The 15,197-nt window shown below is 34.3% G+C and overlaps 1 protein-coding gene across 1 annotated transcript in view; it reads right to left on the minus strand.

The window, feature by feature from the left end:
* Positions 1 to 8,237: 8,237 nt before the first annotated feature.
* Positions 8,238 to 15,197, minus strand: part of LOC123564502 (palmitoyltransferase ZDHHC6-like) — a 31,174-nt gene continuing 24,214 nt past the window's right edge. Inside the window, exons 4-9 of the mRNA XM_045358140.2 lie at positions 14,682 to 14,813; positions 13,933 to 13,986; positions 13,366 to 13,527; positions 12,318 to 12,505; positions 10,270 to 10,319; positions 8,238 to 8,777 (exon numbers count right to left, since the gene is read on the minus strand). Coding sequence (XP_045214075.2) covers positions 8,662 to 8,777; positions 10,270 to 10,319; positions 12,318 to 12,505; positions 13,366 to 13,527; positions 13,933 to 13,986; positions 14,682 to 14,813 — 702 coding nt within the window. The 3' untranslated portion in view covers positions 8,238 to 8,661. The remainder of the gene's footprint in view (positions 8,778 to 10,269; positions 10,320 to 12,317; positions 12,506 to 13,365; positions 13,528 to 13,932; positions 13,987 to 14,681; positions 14,814 to 15,197) is intronic.

Genomic DNA, 15,197 nt, shown 5'->3' on the forward strand with positions numbered 1-15,197 from the left:
TAAGTATACAAAATAGGATATCCAGAACCTGGCACGTTTTAATCATGTCACCTATGTAAGAGATTTAATCAGTTTAATATATTTAAATTTTTCGTCATTTAAACCTGATCTCAAATATTTGTTATTAATGATAATCGGTTAATCTGTGGTAATCACTACAAAACTTTTTTCGTAAGGGGTTGAGAAAATTTGATCTTGGATTAGAAATCCATTTATATGTATGGATTGTAATACATTTATAAATGCACTATTAAATTCAGGTTTGTGTCTACCTAAAACCAGTCACTAAAAATTAAACAACAAGCCTACATAAATGGACCTACAGTTATTACTATTATGCAGTAAGTAGCTGATCAAACTAAATCTCTAGTCTAACAAGAGGGCCATGAAGGCCCTGTATCGCTCACCATAAAGATCATCAAGATAGTTTCATTAAGATATGGTCATAAATGTGGCCTCTAAAGTGTTAACTAACTTTTCCTTTGATTTTACCTGGTGACCTAGTTTTTGACCCCATATGACTCAGATTCGAACTTGACCTAAAGATCATCAAGATTAACATTCTGACTAAGTATCATGAAGATACAGTCATAAATGTGGCCTCTAGAATGTTAACAAGCTTTTCCTTTGATTTGACCCGGTGACCTAGTTTTTGACACCACATGACCCAGATTGAACTTGACCTGAAGATCATCAAGATTAACATTCTGACTAGGATTCATGAAGATACAGTCATAAATGTGGCCTCTAAGAGTGTTAAAAAGCTTTTCCTTTGATTTGACCCAGTGACCTAGTTTTTGATCCCACCTGACCCAGATTTGAACATGACCTATAGATCATCAAGATTAACATTCTGACCAAGTTTCATTAAGATATGGTCATAAATGTGGCCTCTAGAGTGTTAACAAGCTTTTCCTTTGATTTGACCCAGTGACCTAGTTTTTTACCCCAGATGACCCAATATCGAACTCATCCAAGATTTTATCGAGGGTAACATTCTGACCAAGTTTCTTAAGATTGGGCCAAATTGTGACCTCCAGGGTGTTAACAAGCTTTTCCTTGGATTTGACCTGGTGACCTAGTTTTTGACCCTATATGACCCAATATCGAACTTGTCCAAGATTTTTATGAGGGTAACATTCTGACCAAGTTTCATTTAGATTAGGCCAAAATTGTGACCTCTAGAGTGTTAACAGTCAAACTGTTGACGACGGACGGACGACTGACGACGACAGACACAGGCTGATCACAAAAGCTCACCTTGAGCACTTTGTGCTCAGGTGAGCTAAAAATCCACCTGCTCACCATGGAATTTATAAAGATGGAAAAGCCAAGGGGATTTGTCTAGATGTAAATGAAAAGAGATCCCTCTAGTAAAAGATTATCTTTTTTTTTTACTTCGTTACTGAATTATAAATTGTGGGTTTGTATTCTATTCTTTATAAATGATTTTACTAATTACAAAACAGTCTGCCAGATTTTGGAATGGTAACCTGTAAGCTTTGTATACATTGTATTATAAGTAACATTTTATAAGACCATTGCTAGTTGCAACTGGACAGTTCATAATTTTGTAAAGCATTTGGTTTCACCCATTGATAGAGATGGAAACAGAAACTTTTCATGGCAGATCAAATTTTTGCTTACATAATACACATGTATATAATGTATTGTGCTTATATGTTCTGCCACGTTTATAGATCTTAAGGGATTAATTTTTTGAACTGTTTTCTTGCCAAACTGTTGGATTAGTATAATCTTCAATACTTTGATTGAGGTATTGCACATACATACATCAATCCAGAGATCAGAGAGGGACTGAAAGGTTGTATTCTGGCTTCAGACAGTGATATATTGTGGAAACCATGAAAACCATTCTACTTCTGACTGTGTTGTCATGTCTTGTGCTGCTTTCCCAAGCTGCATCTGCTCCAGGTGAGATCTTATTGAAATTAAGTCACGTCTTTTAAATAAGGGTTTTCCTTTTTTTCTTTTCCCAATGAATATATTAATGATACATCATTTTAAATGCCTTATGTATAGTAATAAGGTCTTGAAAAATTCTTTATTAACTTGTGCTGGTTTGATCATTATAAATTGATGCTGATAGGAAATTTACTACTGTACATCTAACCATTTTTGAAAAAAAATGTTTTGATTTCATCTTTCATTAAATGCAGCCAAAGCTTTTCCACTAATAATTTGTCATCTTTATTATTAAGACCTTGTATCAGCGGAAGTTAATCGTGAAAAAAGGTCCATTAAGCGGCCAGCTGGCTTCGTTGACTTGAGTGATGAAATCCGCCGCATACAGGAGCAAGAAGAGGCAACTGATGAAGAAGTTCTCTTGAGAGCAATGAATCGTGCCTAATATGAGCGCATCTCTCCATAGCATTCATCGCAAGTAAATTTCTGTAGATATTGTTCGAACCAACTTTTCTCTAACAAAGCTTTTTTTCTTGATTACTCATAAGTCAATACCATTGACATTTTATAGTTGAACTTGATTTTGTGGCCACCTTTATTAGGTAGTCACTTGCCTTCAGCAGCAAGCTAGTTAAATTCCCAAATTAACTTAAAGTTCTAATTTAAGTTATCTTAAAGAGCCATCTGCCTTTAAGCAGCCAGATTATACTGCTCCCTTGACTGGCTACTTAATGTTTATCATTCTACAGAACTCTAAAGGCAATTATAGGAGACCTTTTTATTTCCAGAATACCTTGGTACGGTTTTGATTTATCTTCATCTATTTACAGAGTAAAAAGTGCTTCTCAATTCCAGTTCCAATATGGTTTAATATTACATATGTAGCTGGTAGGATTAAAATGAGTTTGTTTTTTCTCCTTTTTTTCCTTTATTTGTCTAACCTTTTCAGACACATTTATACTTGTTCCCTTTTTTTCTGAACACAGTTGCCTACATTAATCCATCTATTATATTCTACAGGTTCATTTTTCATGGTGCATCAACAGAAAGAAGAAAAGACAAAGACTCCCAATAATACAAAGACATTTTAATATAAAAATATGAACTATGTGCTGGTTTTTATGATAAATAAATATACATCATATGCTAGTGATTGGAACAAATGTAAGGCAACTGTTGCTATATACACAGGTATATCTTTTTTTTTTCATGCCAAGTATCTGACATTCTGTAAGGAAAATATATCAATAAGTGCAAATATACTTGTTATTCTATCTACTTTATACTTTGATTTCTTTTTAGCTTTTCCATTACTCTGTGATTTACAAATCATTCTGAACTACAAGCATTAAAATTGTACACTGTATGCCATGTTTTTGATTTCTCTATCATGGGCTTAACTTGCTCAGTTTGTAGCAATAAACATTTCAACCTCATTGTTTTAGTCTCTTTTCAGCACTTCTGCATCAGTCCATTTCACTGCAGGATTTCAATCCATATTCATAAACAAAAACCCATGTTGTTCTTTAAACACATGCAAAGAAGTTAAAAAATGACATATTTTCGTTGTGTATATTCTAAAACAGAATTTCAACACACCCCTTATATTCTTACAATTCATCAGAACTGTTAAGTTCCACTGTATCCATCTAGACAGTAAAACCCTACAGCAAGTAAATCTTCCAGTTTAGCTCTGTGCCCAGAAAACTTATGATAATGTTAAGTATTTAATGTATTTCTAGTATATACATATATGTTGTTGCAATACATCTTACAAGCTTGAATATATCTGTCTTTATAGCAGATGGTGATGAACTTTAACATCATGACCCCAAAATGTCAAACAGTTTAAAAACTGAAGATCATGAGGGTAGTTAATTACAGATAAACTACAATGTAAAATAATAGTTTTATACATCTTCACAATAAATGTATCTATCTACTCTTAAGAGCATCTACACAAAACAGACAAGTTTTGTAACAATATTCCCTACAAACCCAAACATTTTTTTTTCACCAAACAATAGAAATTATTCTAGCCGACATAGTGGCACAGTATTGGAAAACTTAGGATTCTCTAGTACTTGTTACCACTGGCAAAGGAAGAAAACCATACTGCATAGTCTCAGATGAATAATGTCATAGGTATGAAAGGGATGAAACAAGTTTAATATCTTAAAAAATAAATAGCAACACCTACAATATATATGTCAACACTGTATGACACTTATCCCCCGAAAATGCTTCCCCTGACAATGCTTGGTAGTGTCATATTGTAAACAAAAGGGCCTTGACATCTGAGTTTCATAGTTTGCTGTAACAATTTTGATAAAGGGTCATGCAAGAAAAATATATATAAAAAAATTATATTGAAATTTAGCCTGCATCTTTAAAGTTTCCATTGAATTACAGGAAACACTAAATCAAATATAGGAAATTGACTACACCCTCTGGTGGGTGGCCATGTTTTTGACAAACTGGATTTTTTTAAACAACCTTGGTATAGGGTCACAGAAAAACAATTCTGTGTAACTGAACCATCAGATTCTGATGAGAAAATTTTTAAAGCTCCTACTATATACATATTGGAACAAGAGTGCCAGAATGTCACAATATACGCCCGTCACAGCAAATTTCTTTACACTAGCACCTGTATTTGCAAATGGAATTTTAATTTTCTAGTTGTTTACAATGTTTTGTTTTTTAGTAATTATTGTAATTCTTTTATTTTTCTAAGTCCACAAAAATAATCCTTACCAGGTAGAGATACCTTAAAATACACCCAAAATTTGAAAGTAACATCAATGTTGTACCACTGAAAAGTGGTCTTGGTTTTTCCCTATGGTAAATTATAAAAAAGTTACAATGTAAGTTATTTATAGTAACAACTAAGGGAAGTTAATCTTTAAAGAAAAAAAAAAAAAAAAAAATTACAAGTCCACAAAAAAATCCTTACCAGGTAGAGATAGCTCAAAATACACCTCAGAACTGGATGTAACATGCATGTTGTACTACAGAAAAGTGGTCTCGATTTTTCCCTACGACTTGTAATGAAAAAGTTACAATATAAGCTATTTATAGTAACAGCAAAGGGAAGTAATTCAAAAGAAGGGACCAGTGCATGACACTCCGTCTCATGATGGTGTACAATTGTGCCAAGTTACATCAAAATCCCTCCATGCATGAAGTAGAAATGCTCCGGACAAAGTCATTCTTGTATCCGACCTTTGGCCTCTAAGTGTGACCTTGACCTTAGACCTAGGGACCTGGTTCTTGCGCATGACACTCCCTCTCATTATGGTGAACAACTGTGCCAAGCTACATCAAAATCCTTCCGTGCATGAAGAAGATATGCTCCGGACAAAGTCATTCTTGAATTTTTCATTCTTGTATCCTTTGGCCTCTAAGTGTGACCTTGACCTTAAACCTAGGGACCTGGTTTCTTGCGCATGACACTCCGTCTCATGATGATGAACAATTGTGCCAACTTTCATCAAAATCCCTCCATGCATGAAGAAGATATGCTCCGGACAAAGTCATTCTTGAATTTGATCTTTGACCTCTAAGTGTGACCTTGACCTTAGACCTAGGGACCTGGTTCTTGCGCATGACACTCCGTCTCATGATGGTGAACAACTGTGCCAAGTTTCATCAAAATCCCTTCATGCATGTAGAAGATATGCTCCAGACAAGGTCTGTGGACGCCGCCCGCCCGCCAGGGGCGTTCCCATAATACGTCCCGTTTTTCAAACGGGCATATAAAAAGTGATCAAGTCATCTAGCTGCCACATTTTTTCTGCTGCATCAAATTAATTTGGACACTTGAGGGTCTTCATAAGGAACATTTAAGTAAAATTATATGGTAATAAAAAAATCTACTTTTAGCTGTGGTGGCACCTATGTGCAACCATGCAGAACAGTTTGAACAACTTTGGAAGAGGTACATCATACTAGGAACATCCATGCACAGTTTGTGCCAAGTAATACTATAAGAGGGTCACCGTGGCCCTTGTTTGTTCAACTAAGTTTCACAGCTGGCTTGAACAAATTTCGTAGAGGATCAACAAAGGGGCATTGGTGTGAAATTACTTTACAGTCACATTAACAGTTTCAGAGGTAAAGATTTTCAAAGTTTTCCATATAGTCATATAGAGGAAACTAGTTGCCCCCTCACAGTAATGTTTTTAATGAAACAAAATAATCTGAAGGAATTTGGTGGAGGGTAACCTTAGAATGGAACTTAATATTTAAGTATTTCAAAATTGGTCACGCTGGCTCAGAGGAGAAAATTTTCAAAAAATTTCCTTTTAGCTGCCAAAGCAACAAGAACTCTCCATGGATGACAAAGATTTGAAGGAATCTGAAAGGGGACCACCAAAGGAACATTCCTGTGAAGTTTGACTGTGATTTGCTTTGTGATTTAATACGAGATGTTTTTTTAAAACATTATTCATGTCAAATGGACGGACTGACATCGGACATCAATTGACTGTAAAAGCTCACTATGAGCACTTCGTGCTAAGGTGAGCTAAAACGGGACCATGCTTTCTAGTGGCCATGTTTTTGGAAGAATCCGAATAATTTAAACAACCTTGCTAGAGAGGCACACAAGTATCATTCGTGTGAAAATATTTCAAATTCATGTTTATGTTTTTGAGGGTTTAACATTACACTGACACTATTATAGGTCATATGGTGACTTTCCAGCCTTTGACAATAGAGGAAGAGCCCAGCTGTCCCTCCAGGCATTATTTCATCACTGGCTAGCACCTTGGTAGAACTATCAACCTTGTGTAAGCCAGTTGGAATTCTTCACCTCAAGTGCGATTTCCAACCCAGAGTAGTGAGAGGCAATTCAAAGTAACTTGCCTCAACCACTTGGCTGCAACGGCTTTTCCCATTTTTAAATTCAGGTTAGCAGTTTCTGACAAGACGACTCCACTATATACATGTAGTAATTTGAACAGATTTTCTACCAAATTATTCCACTATTATTGGAGCAGTAATTTGGGAGGCAATGTTGTTTAAAGATTTTTCTATTTTTAGCTATGGTGATACCTATGTGCAACCATGCAAAACACTGTTTGAACAACTTTGGAAGAGGCATTTATGCCTAGTTTCATCATCTTCTAACAAATAGTTTTAGTTTCATAGTAGATGTTATTTGATGGTTGATGTCAATGGAAGGCCAGACGGTGGACAGTGAGTGATCACAAGAAGCTGTTAAATACCTTTATATACATCAAGATTTAATTGCATTATTAACCTTTACCCTGCTAAATATCTATCATTCAATTTGGGCAGTTACTGTACCACTTATTTTTCACAAGGGTATTCACTGAATAGCGAACGAACAGTGCAGACCATGATCAGCCTGCACGTCTGTGCAGGCTGATCTTGGTCTGCACTGGTCGCAAAGGCAAAATCATTTGCCGCCAGCAGGGTAAAGGTTAACACAGTTGTGACTGTTGAGATTGATAATTTTTGTAAATAAATACTTCATAAATTCTTCCTAAAACACACTGACAAAATGTCTTCAAAAATTATGATATTACTACATCTATATTGCTACTTTCACAAATTAAAAGCTATTACAAAACAAAACTGTACATTAGTGCAATATACAGTTACAAATTATCAAAGATGTTTTTGACAGGTACCTCAAAAATATGGTTTGTGTTTCTGAGGATCAATAATTCGACATCCCAGATATGAAAGGTTGTAAGTGAAAAACAGTACTTTTGAGAAAACTGAAAAAAACTTTTGTTTCACAGATTTCTCACTGAACTGTTTGTATCCATATTGTAACCTTATAGCTAAAGCTTTCAAATTCTTAATGTGCCAATTACCAATTACCGTATACTTATCAAGCTGATGATATAAAAGAAATTGTTTATAGTATAACTTTATACACCTTTTTACAATCGTCAATAATGAAATGTCGTATCTGCTACTTACAACCATTTTGTTTTGTAACTGTTGTATCCAAAATCACATAATATGCAATCTTAAAACATTGTAAGTGGTAGATACGTCCTTTTTCCTCAGGAGATATTTCTAAAACCTCACAAAAACTGGGTCGTAAGTAACAGATACAACCTTATATTATTAACAAAATGTTATTTTTGGTTCAATAAACAGGGTCACACAATTATGATTTTATGTTTCAAGTTTTGGCCCTTTCAATGCAGTTTCCGAAAATTTATAGGTCATAAAAGGTCGTAAGTAACAGTTACGATCTTATATTTCTGGGACGTCGAATTGCGATAGCAAAATAAATTTTTTTTTAGAATTAAATGAGACAAAAAGAGTTTCAACATAACAATATTGTGTTTAATATGAAGAAATGTATACCAGTTTTCAAATAGGCCTTTAAGATGATGTATGATCAATAAATAGACTTTAACAATACAAAGTAAAACCTCAGGCAACCTGTTAAAAACAGAGTCTAAAACAACATCTTTGGCCCCTAAACAGAACAATTATAAACTATAAGTAAAGTTATGTAAAGCATGAATACCCATTCTTATGCAAACTATTAACTGAGGCAATCCTAAAACCCTGCCTTTGCTTGGCATATCTAAAATTTGCCACTGAACACTTGACTGTAGGTGCTTAGAGATACTAAGAGTATGATATTTTGTGAGGTGCCCTCTGGATGTGCTGTGGTCCACTTATCCTAAACATCTACCTTATAACCCACTATAACTTTTTAACAATTTATTCATAAAGACACTAGTCTTTTTTCTTGTCTGAATTCTGTGACTGTGAATCGAGTTCACCATTTGATGTATCAGAGATATAGTCCCTAGCACAACGCCTTGGAAACCATCCTCGTTGCCGTCTCTGACCTGAAATTTTTATGAAATAAAAAAGCTGAATTTTTGACAAAACAATAAAACATTGAACACTTGAGGATGCAAGGCGATCAGCAAATGCTCCAGATATCAATGGTATTGAGCTACTCAAACAATGATCAACTTAATATGTAGAAAATTACTGTATGTTTACCAATTTTCATCGGCAGAAATGGTGATACGTAATAATATCACACTCCCCACATTTATTACAAACATAGTCAATGATAGAAAATTCATTATGCTACCTGTAAATAGCATTTGTGTTGAAAAAGCAAGACATTTTAGATTTTTATTTATCAAATCTGATTTTGCGTTATTTACTTCCACTTTTATTTGAATAAATGTGCTTAGTATTCCTCAGGGATGTAATATGTACAGTTGCACATTTGAAATTGCATAGTTGCTTAAATCCAATACAAACAATTATTATAATTGACCAAAGAACCTTTTCTTAATGTTTCATCAATAAACAAGAGTTGTGTGCTGTGGCCTTGACCTTTGACCAAATATCCTCAAAAACATCAGAGGTCGTTCACTGACTACAGGCAACAAAGCCATTTTCAGTGAAGACCTTACTGGGACCTTGACCTCTGACCTACTGACACCGAGAACATCTAATGATTGCAGAAATCATCCCTTGAAGTCTGATGAGTGTATGCCATGCCAAGCATTCTTTTATCATTAAGAAGAACCGTTTTCAGTCTCAGGGTCAATATAAGCTTGACCTCTGACCTAATGACCCTCTAATTAATAGGGGTCAGCTCTGACTGTGTAGTGTTTTGGGGGTTTTTTTTGGTGTGAAAGGAAGCTCTATCTATCATTAGCTCTTGCATCTCCATTGTGTGCCCTGGGATGAACTATTTTAATTCAGAAGAAGAGTCTAAACAATCTAACAAGTGAATGACATAAAAACAAAGTCCACTATTGGAAGGTGACCAGTTATCTCAACTGCACTATAACTTAGTGATCTGATATTTGTCAATGATGCATATACTATATTGTGTTACATATTCACTGTTATAACACACAATATTTGTATTTAAATTTGCATATATAACACTTTAAATAATATATATATATATATATATATATATATATTAATAACATTTGTTTCTGAATCGATGGGAACATAAGAGAAAGAAAAAACGTAATGAAATACTTCATCATATTAAAGGGAAGTAATTCTGGAGAAATTACACCAACAATTTTTTAAACTGGAGCCATATGACACATGAGCCTGTTACGATGAATATTTACAAAAAGTAATTTAAATATGCCTCCCTAGGCTTAAAAGTTACGGACAGTTTTCAACCAGTAGGGGCCTAACAATGCTACAAACTAAGTTTGGTGAAGTTCTGTCAACTGGTTCATGTCTATTTTTAAATTTTTGAGAGAAAAAACGAAATGACGGTTGATCTAAAACTGTTTTTAATTGCAAATGTAAACTGCTGAAGCTATTTTTATACATGAACATAATATTTACCTGAAGATCTTTCTTTATCTGTCATTACTTTTGTACCATAAAGCCATTTTCTGCAATATAACAACAGTTACAACTTACAAGATCTCCTCTATTCTGCTCACTGCACACGATAATTACTAATAAATGGATAACTCTGACTAAAAGGGAGAATCATAACAAGTAATCTAAGTAATAATTTTTTTTACCTTCAATAAAAGATGACTAGACCTGTCTAACGACAGTGTGCTCAATTATTACAGATCCTTTCTGTAATAGCTTAAATACAAAAAAACTTTCAAACATTTTCTAAGTTGAACAAAGAGTCAGACATGGGCTGATTACTTGATAACTGTAACTGATTAAATTACAATTACTTTTCTGATTACTTGACATCAATAATCATGATTACATTTGTGATTACTGATCACATTATTTGATTTTGAAAACTGGCACATATTTATTTCATACTTTGAACGTTATCTGCTACAGTTAATGTAGCTACAGCTTCAGATCATTATAGCAGGAAGAAATTCCCACCCAAGCCCTTATTGCAACCCCTGTCAAAACACTGTCAAAGATGATTAGGATTACCCCATGTCTGGAAGGGGCATAATTTTGTAAACTGTAAGTCAGAGAATGTAACTGTCATTTCATGATGTCAAAATTAAAGCATTCAAATATAAAGGGACATAATTCTGCCAAAATGTAAGCCAAAGGTATGTATCCTGCTAAGTCTGGTCATCTCATGATGCCAAAGATGTGTTTAGAGTTTTAAAACATTTAGTCAAATAGTTTCTGAGAAACCAGCTTACATGTGAAACTTTCATAAAAAAATTCTATGATAAACAAGAGCTGTCGGAGGACAGCAACGCTCGACTATTCAACAGCCTTGTCAATTGAATGAATACAAAAGTCGAAAAAGGGGCATAATTTTGTAAACATGGGAAAAAGGCTTATGGAACCTTTACAGTGCTTATCAGCTCATAAAGTGAACAAGTGCGTGAAGTTTCAATCCTTTCCCATAAGTAGATAATGAAATACCAGCTTACATACAAAAACTTAACCAAAAACTGCTAAGTCGAAAAAGGGGCATAATTTTGAAAAAATTGCAAAATAGAGTTATGGGACCTATACAGTGCATGTCAGATCATGACAGTGACTAAGTGTGTGAAGTTTCAATCCATTCCCATTAGTGTGTAATGAGATACCAGCTTACATACAAAACCTTAACCAAGAATTTCTAAAAATCTAGAAAGTCGAAAAGGGGGCATAATTTCATAAAAAAAAAAAAAACAGAGTTATTGATCCTGTGCAATGTAGGTCAGTTTATCACAGTGAATAAGTGTGTGAAGTTTCAATCCATTCCCACAAGTCGTTACTGAGATACCAGCTTACATACAAAACCTTAACCAAATCAGGACGCGGATGCGGACGTCGACGCATGGGTGAGTCCAATAGCTCTACTATTCTATGAATAGTCGAGCTAAAAAGCCATAGAGCTGACAAAATGTACATAATTATGTAAGCAACAGGCATGGCCTCTTGCTCCTAGAGATCATCTCATGAAGCCAAAGACTTGTGTTGAGTCTGAAAGCATGTACTAAGTAATCTCTGAGAAACCTGCTTATGTGCAATACAAAATTTCTAAAAGAGGCATCATTTTTACAACATAAAGACTGGAGATACGTAGTATGTTCTGTTATGTTACCTTATGATGCCCCAGTCATGTGTCAAGTCTGAAAGCATTTCACAGAGTAGTTTTTGAGAAACCTTCCCATTTAATAGTTACCTGACTGACTATCAGAGTGTCAAAAACTACACTGATCTTACAAGTAAATAAATAAAATTACTGGTTCAAATACAAATGAAACAACTCAGAAAGTTTTACCAGGTTGACTATAAAAATCAGATGTTGATTTAGCTACTGTCATGATGCAAAGAAATAATCTTTAGGTAACCCTTTCTTGGCCCCTTAATAGAACATGATTACAAGCTTAAGTAAATACAGGAAAGACAATATTAGTAATGATATATTTGGAAATCCCTGCAGATATCATAACTCTACTTACTTTTTCCACCTGGTAACCTTGACAATATCTCCTTTTTTCACCGGTATCCTTGGTTCATCTGTACATGGTATACCACAGCACATACCGCAGCCCTTAGACAGTGGTATAAGTGCACCAGAGTAATCCTCTACCACTATATACTCCTGAGTTCTATCACGTTTTAAAGCTTTCTGTTTCAACTGCTCTTCCTATACAAGAGAAAGATATTACACCATGAAAAGTTAAAAATTTATCTATAAAGAAAAACAATAAAAAAGAAAGAAAAGCACTCAAAACAAAGTCAACAGAAAAATATAAAGATAAAAACTGTACTTCATTCCACTAATTCCTTTAATACTACGAGTCCATGACATACATATAATGTTGGTTATTACGTACTCCGTTAAGTTACAGTGGAATCTGAAATGTAATTATATTTCCATGATACTGACATTCAAATTTCAAATCTGGTAGGTGATGTTATTTGTGACATCAGTTTCATGCAGGCCATTCATGAATTATTAGGGGATAGTAGATAAATTGATACAAACGCATATTTCTGGGCAAGCTGATGGACTGTAACGATTCCCGATTGAGACAGTGCCTTATTTCATATTAGTACAAGAGTTATGGAACTTGACATGTGGTATTTGGTGTTAATAAGGATCATCTGTTCAAATTTAAGGCAAATACATTGAGAAATTTCTAAGGAAGAGTAAATAGGAAAATACTAACACTTTAACTGGTTGGAGTAGAGAAGCTCTTCTTATATTTCATTAAAATAGGAAAACTGCTAATAATCATATACAGATGAACCTGTCTCAATGGCTACCTGTATTAAGTGGCCACTTGCCTTTGACAGTCAGTCACCTAACTTCCCAAACTGACTTTTTGTTCTATGTTCAACTTGTAATAAGCAGCTACCTGCCTTAAGCAGCCAGACTGTGTCTCTTCCTTAGCTGGCTGCTTTATACAGGTTTGACTGTACATAAAAACTAAACCATACATGTTAGAATTGAAGTATCAGAAGAGTAGCATCTCAAACTATACACGTATTGGTTTAACTTACAGTAAAAGTGAACTGGTCACAACCTTCTACAACATCCCAGGTGAATCCATCTGACTTTGGTTTTCCAGACCATGTGAATACTTGTGCGAGATTTCTTCGCCAGCCAAGATGATACGGATATATGAAGTCATCCTCATCCTCATCCCGGTCTCTGTCCTCAGCCTGTAACATACATAGATTGCCTCTACACAGATACCAGCTTCATGTACATGTATTTGTCTAAATAGCTTTGTAATCCACCCATTAGTAGAATCAACATATTTTAAAACAATTTACCATGTAACAACAGCATGCGTGACTATCTGAATATTTCGTCTGCAAACTACTTAGAACAAATCTTAAGTACTTAGCAGAAAGAACAGATATTAAGTAAATATTAAGTCATTTACAGAGACTACTGCATAAAACTGAACTGTAAAATAAAGTTCTGCAGACAGACTAGTGAGAAGTATCAGAGTAATTATTTCATTGGTTGATTGCAATAAATTTCCATATCCAATCTTGTACATAGAAAAACAACATAAAAGCAAGAAAGTATTATTGTCAGAGACATTGTGGAAATTTTACCTTTTCTATAATCCAAGTTTCTATACCAGTTTCATTCTTTAAAATGCTTTTAAGCTGAAAAATAAACATAATATCTAAATATAGAATATTTATACACTACTAACATATGACGCAAATGATTTTTTTACAGACATTAGGTATGTCCTACCCCAGTTTGAATGAAACTTGTTAAAATTATACCTAAAAGTTCAGCATACCAGCTACACATAATGCAGCAAAATTAGGGTATTGTTAAACCCCAAAGCCTAATAGAAACCTTAACAGTCTGACAAAGATTTCCCAAAATACCATTTAATAGAATTAAAATAATATATGACCCGGCCCGCTCTGCCATTAGCCATTGTAGGCAATGGCTAATAATATGCCACTTTGGTTACAAATTTGTCAATTTGGCTACAAATTTGATGGCCCATTTTGCAATTTTAAACATACATATTTTTGTATGATTTTAACAGCTTTAAATTTATTTGGCTACAGCCAATTATTGGCCAGGGCGGCCCTGTAATAATGATCTGCTCTTCAATAAAATCTTTGTCATTTAGATACCTTGTGATATAATTCCTTTGCATCAATGATTTTATTCAACAACAAATCACTGTTTGGGACAATTATTTCTTAAATATTCAGTACATGTATTATGAAATGTAAAGAAAATCCCAACATATTTGGTGATTTGTTGAGATTGCATTATACTAGGTTTTCAAAATGTGCTTTTTTATCAAGTTATTCATGAAGCTTACGAGACTTACCTGTATCACAAAGAGCAGTCCAACTGCAATTATAACTCCTATGGCAAGACCTATGGCAAACATACATGACAGAAATCCTCCTATACCTAGATATACCAGTTGATCTCTACTGCCATGGTGTAAATACCACGTCTGAAATAACAAGAAAATATTGTTTAAACCAACCGACACTCCCCTGAGTATGACTACTGGTACAGATGATAAACCCGAACAGAAAATGAGATTTTTTACATGTAGCTTTTTATTTCTGCAAATTGTAATCAATGGTCGGTATCAAAATAAAGCTTATCATTTACTAAAAACTTTACATAATTCAAATTTATATTTAGTAAGCAAACTCACACGAAGTGAGGCCCTGAAAGGGGTTTGTAAAATGGGGACTAAATGAACGTTGACTGATGATAAATTCGACCACTTTCTCATTTACAAAATTTTCTTCGTATTATTATATTGAAACTTTCTCAAAATACTGCAACAGTCATTCCTGATCAAGTAATGAAAAGTGACCCAATGTCA

Source organism: Mercenaria mercenaria, chromosome 2 (assembly GCF_021730395.1).
Source record: "Mercenaria mercenaria strain notata chromosome 2, MADL_Memer_1, whole genome shotgun sequence".
NCBI classification, from domain to species: Eukaryota; Metazoa; Mollusca; class Bivalvia; order Venerida; family Veneridae; genus Mercenaria; species Mercenaria mercenaria.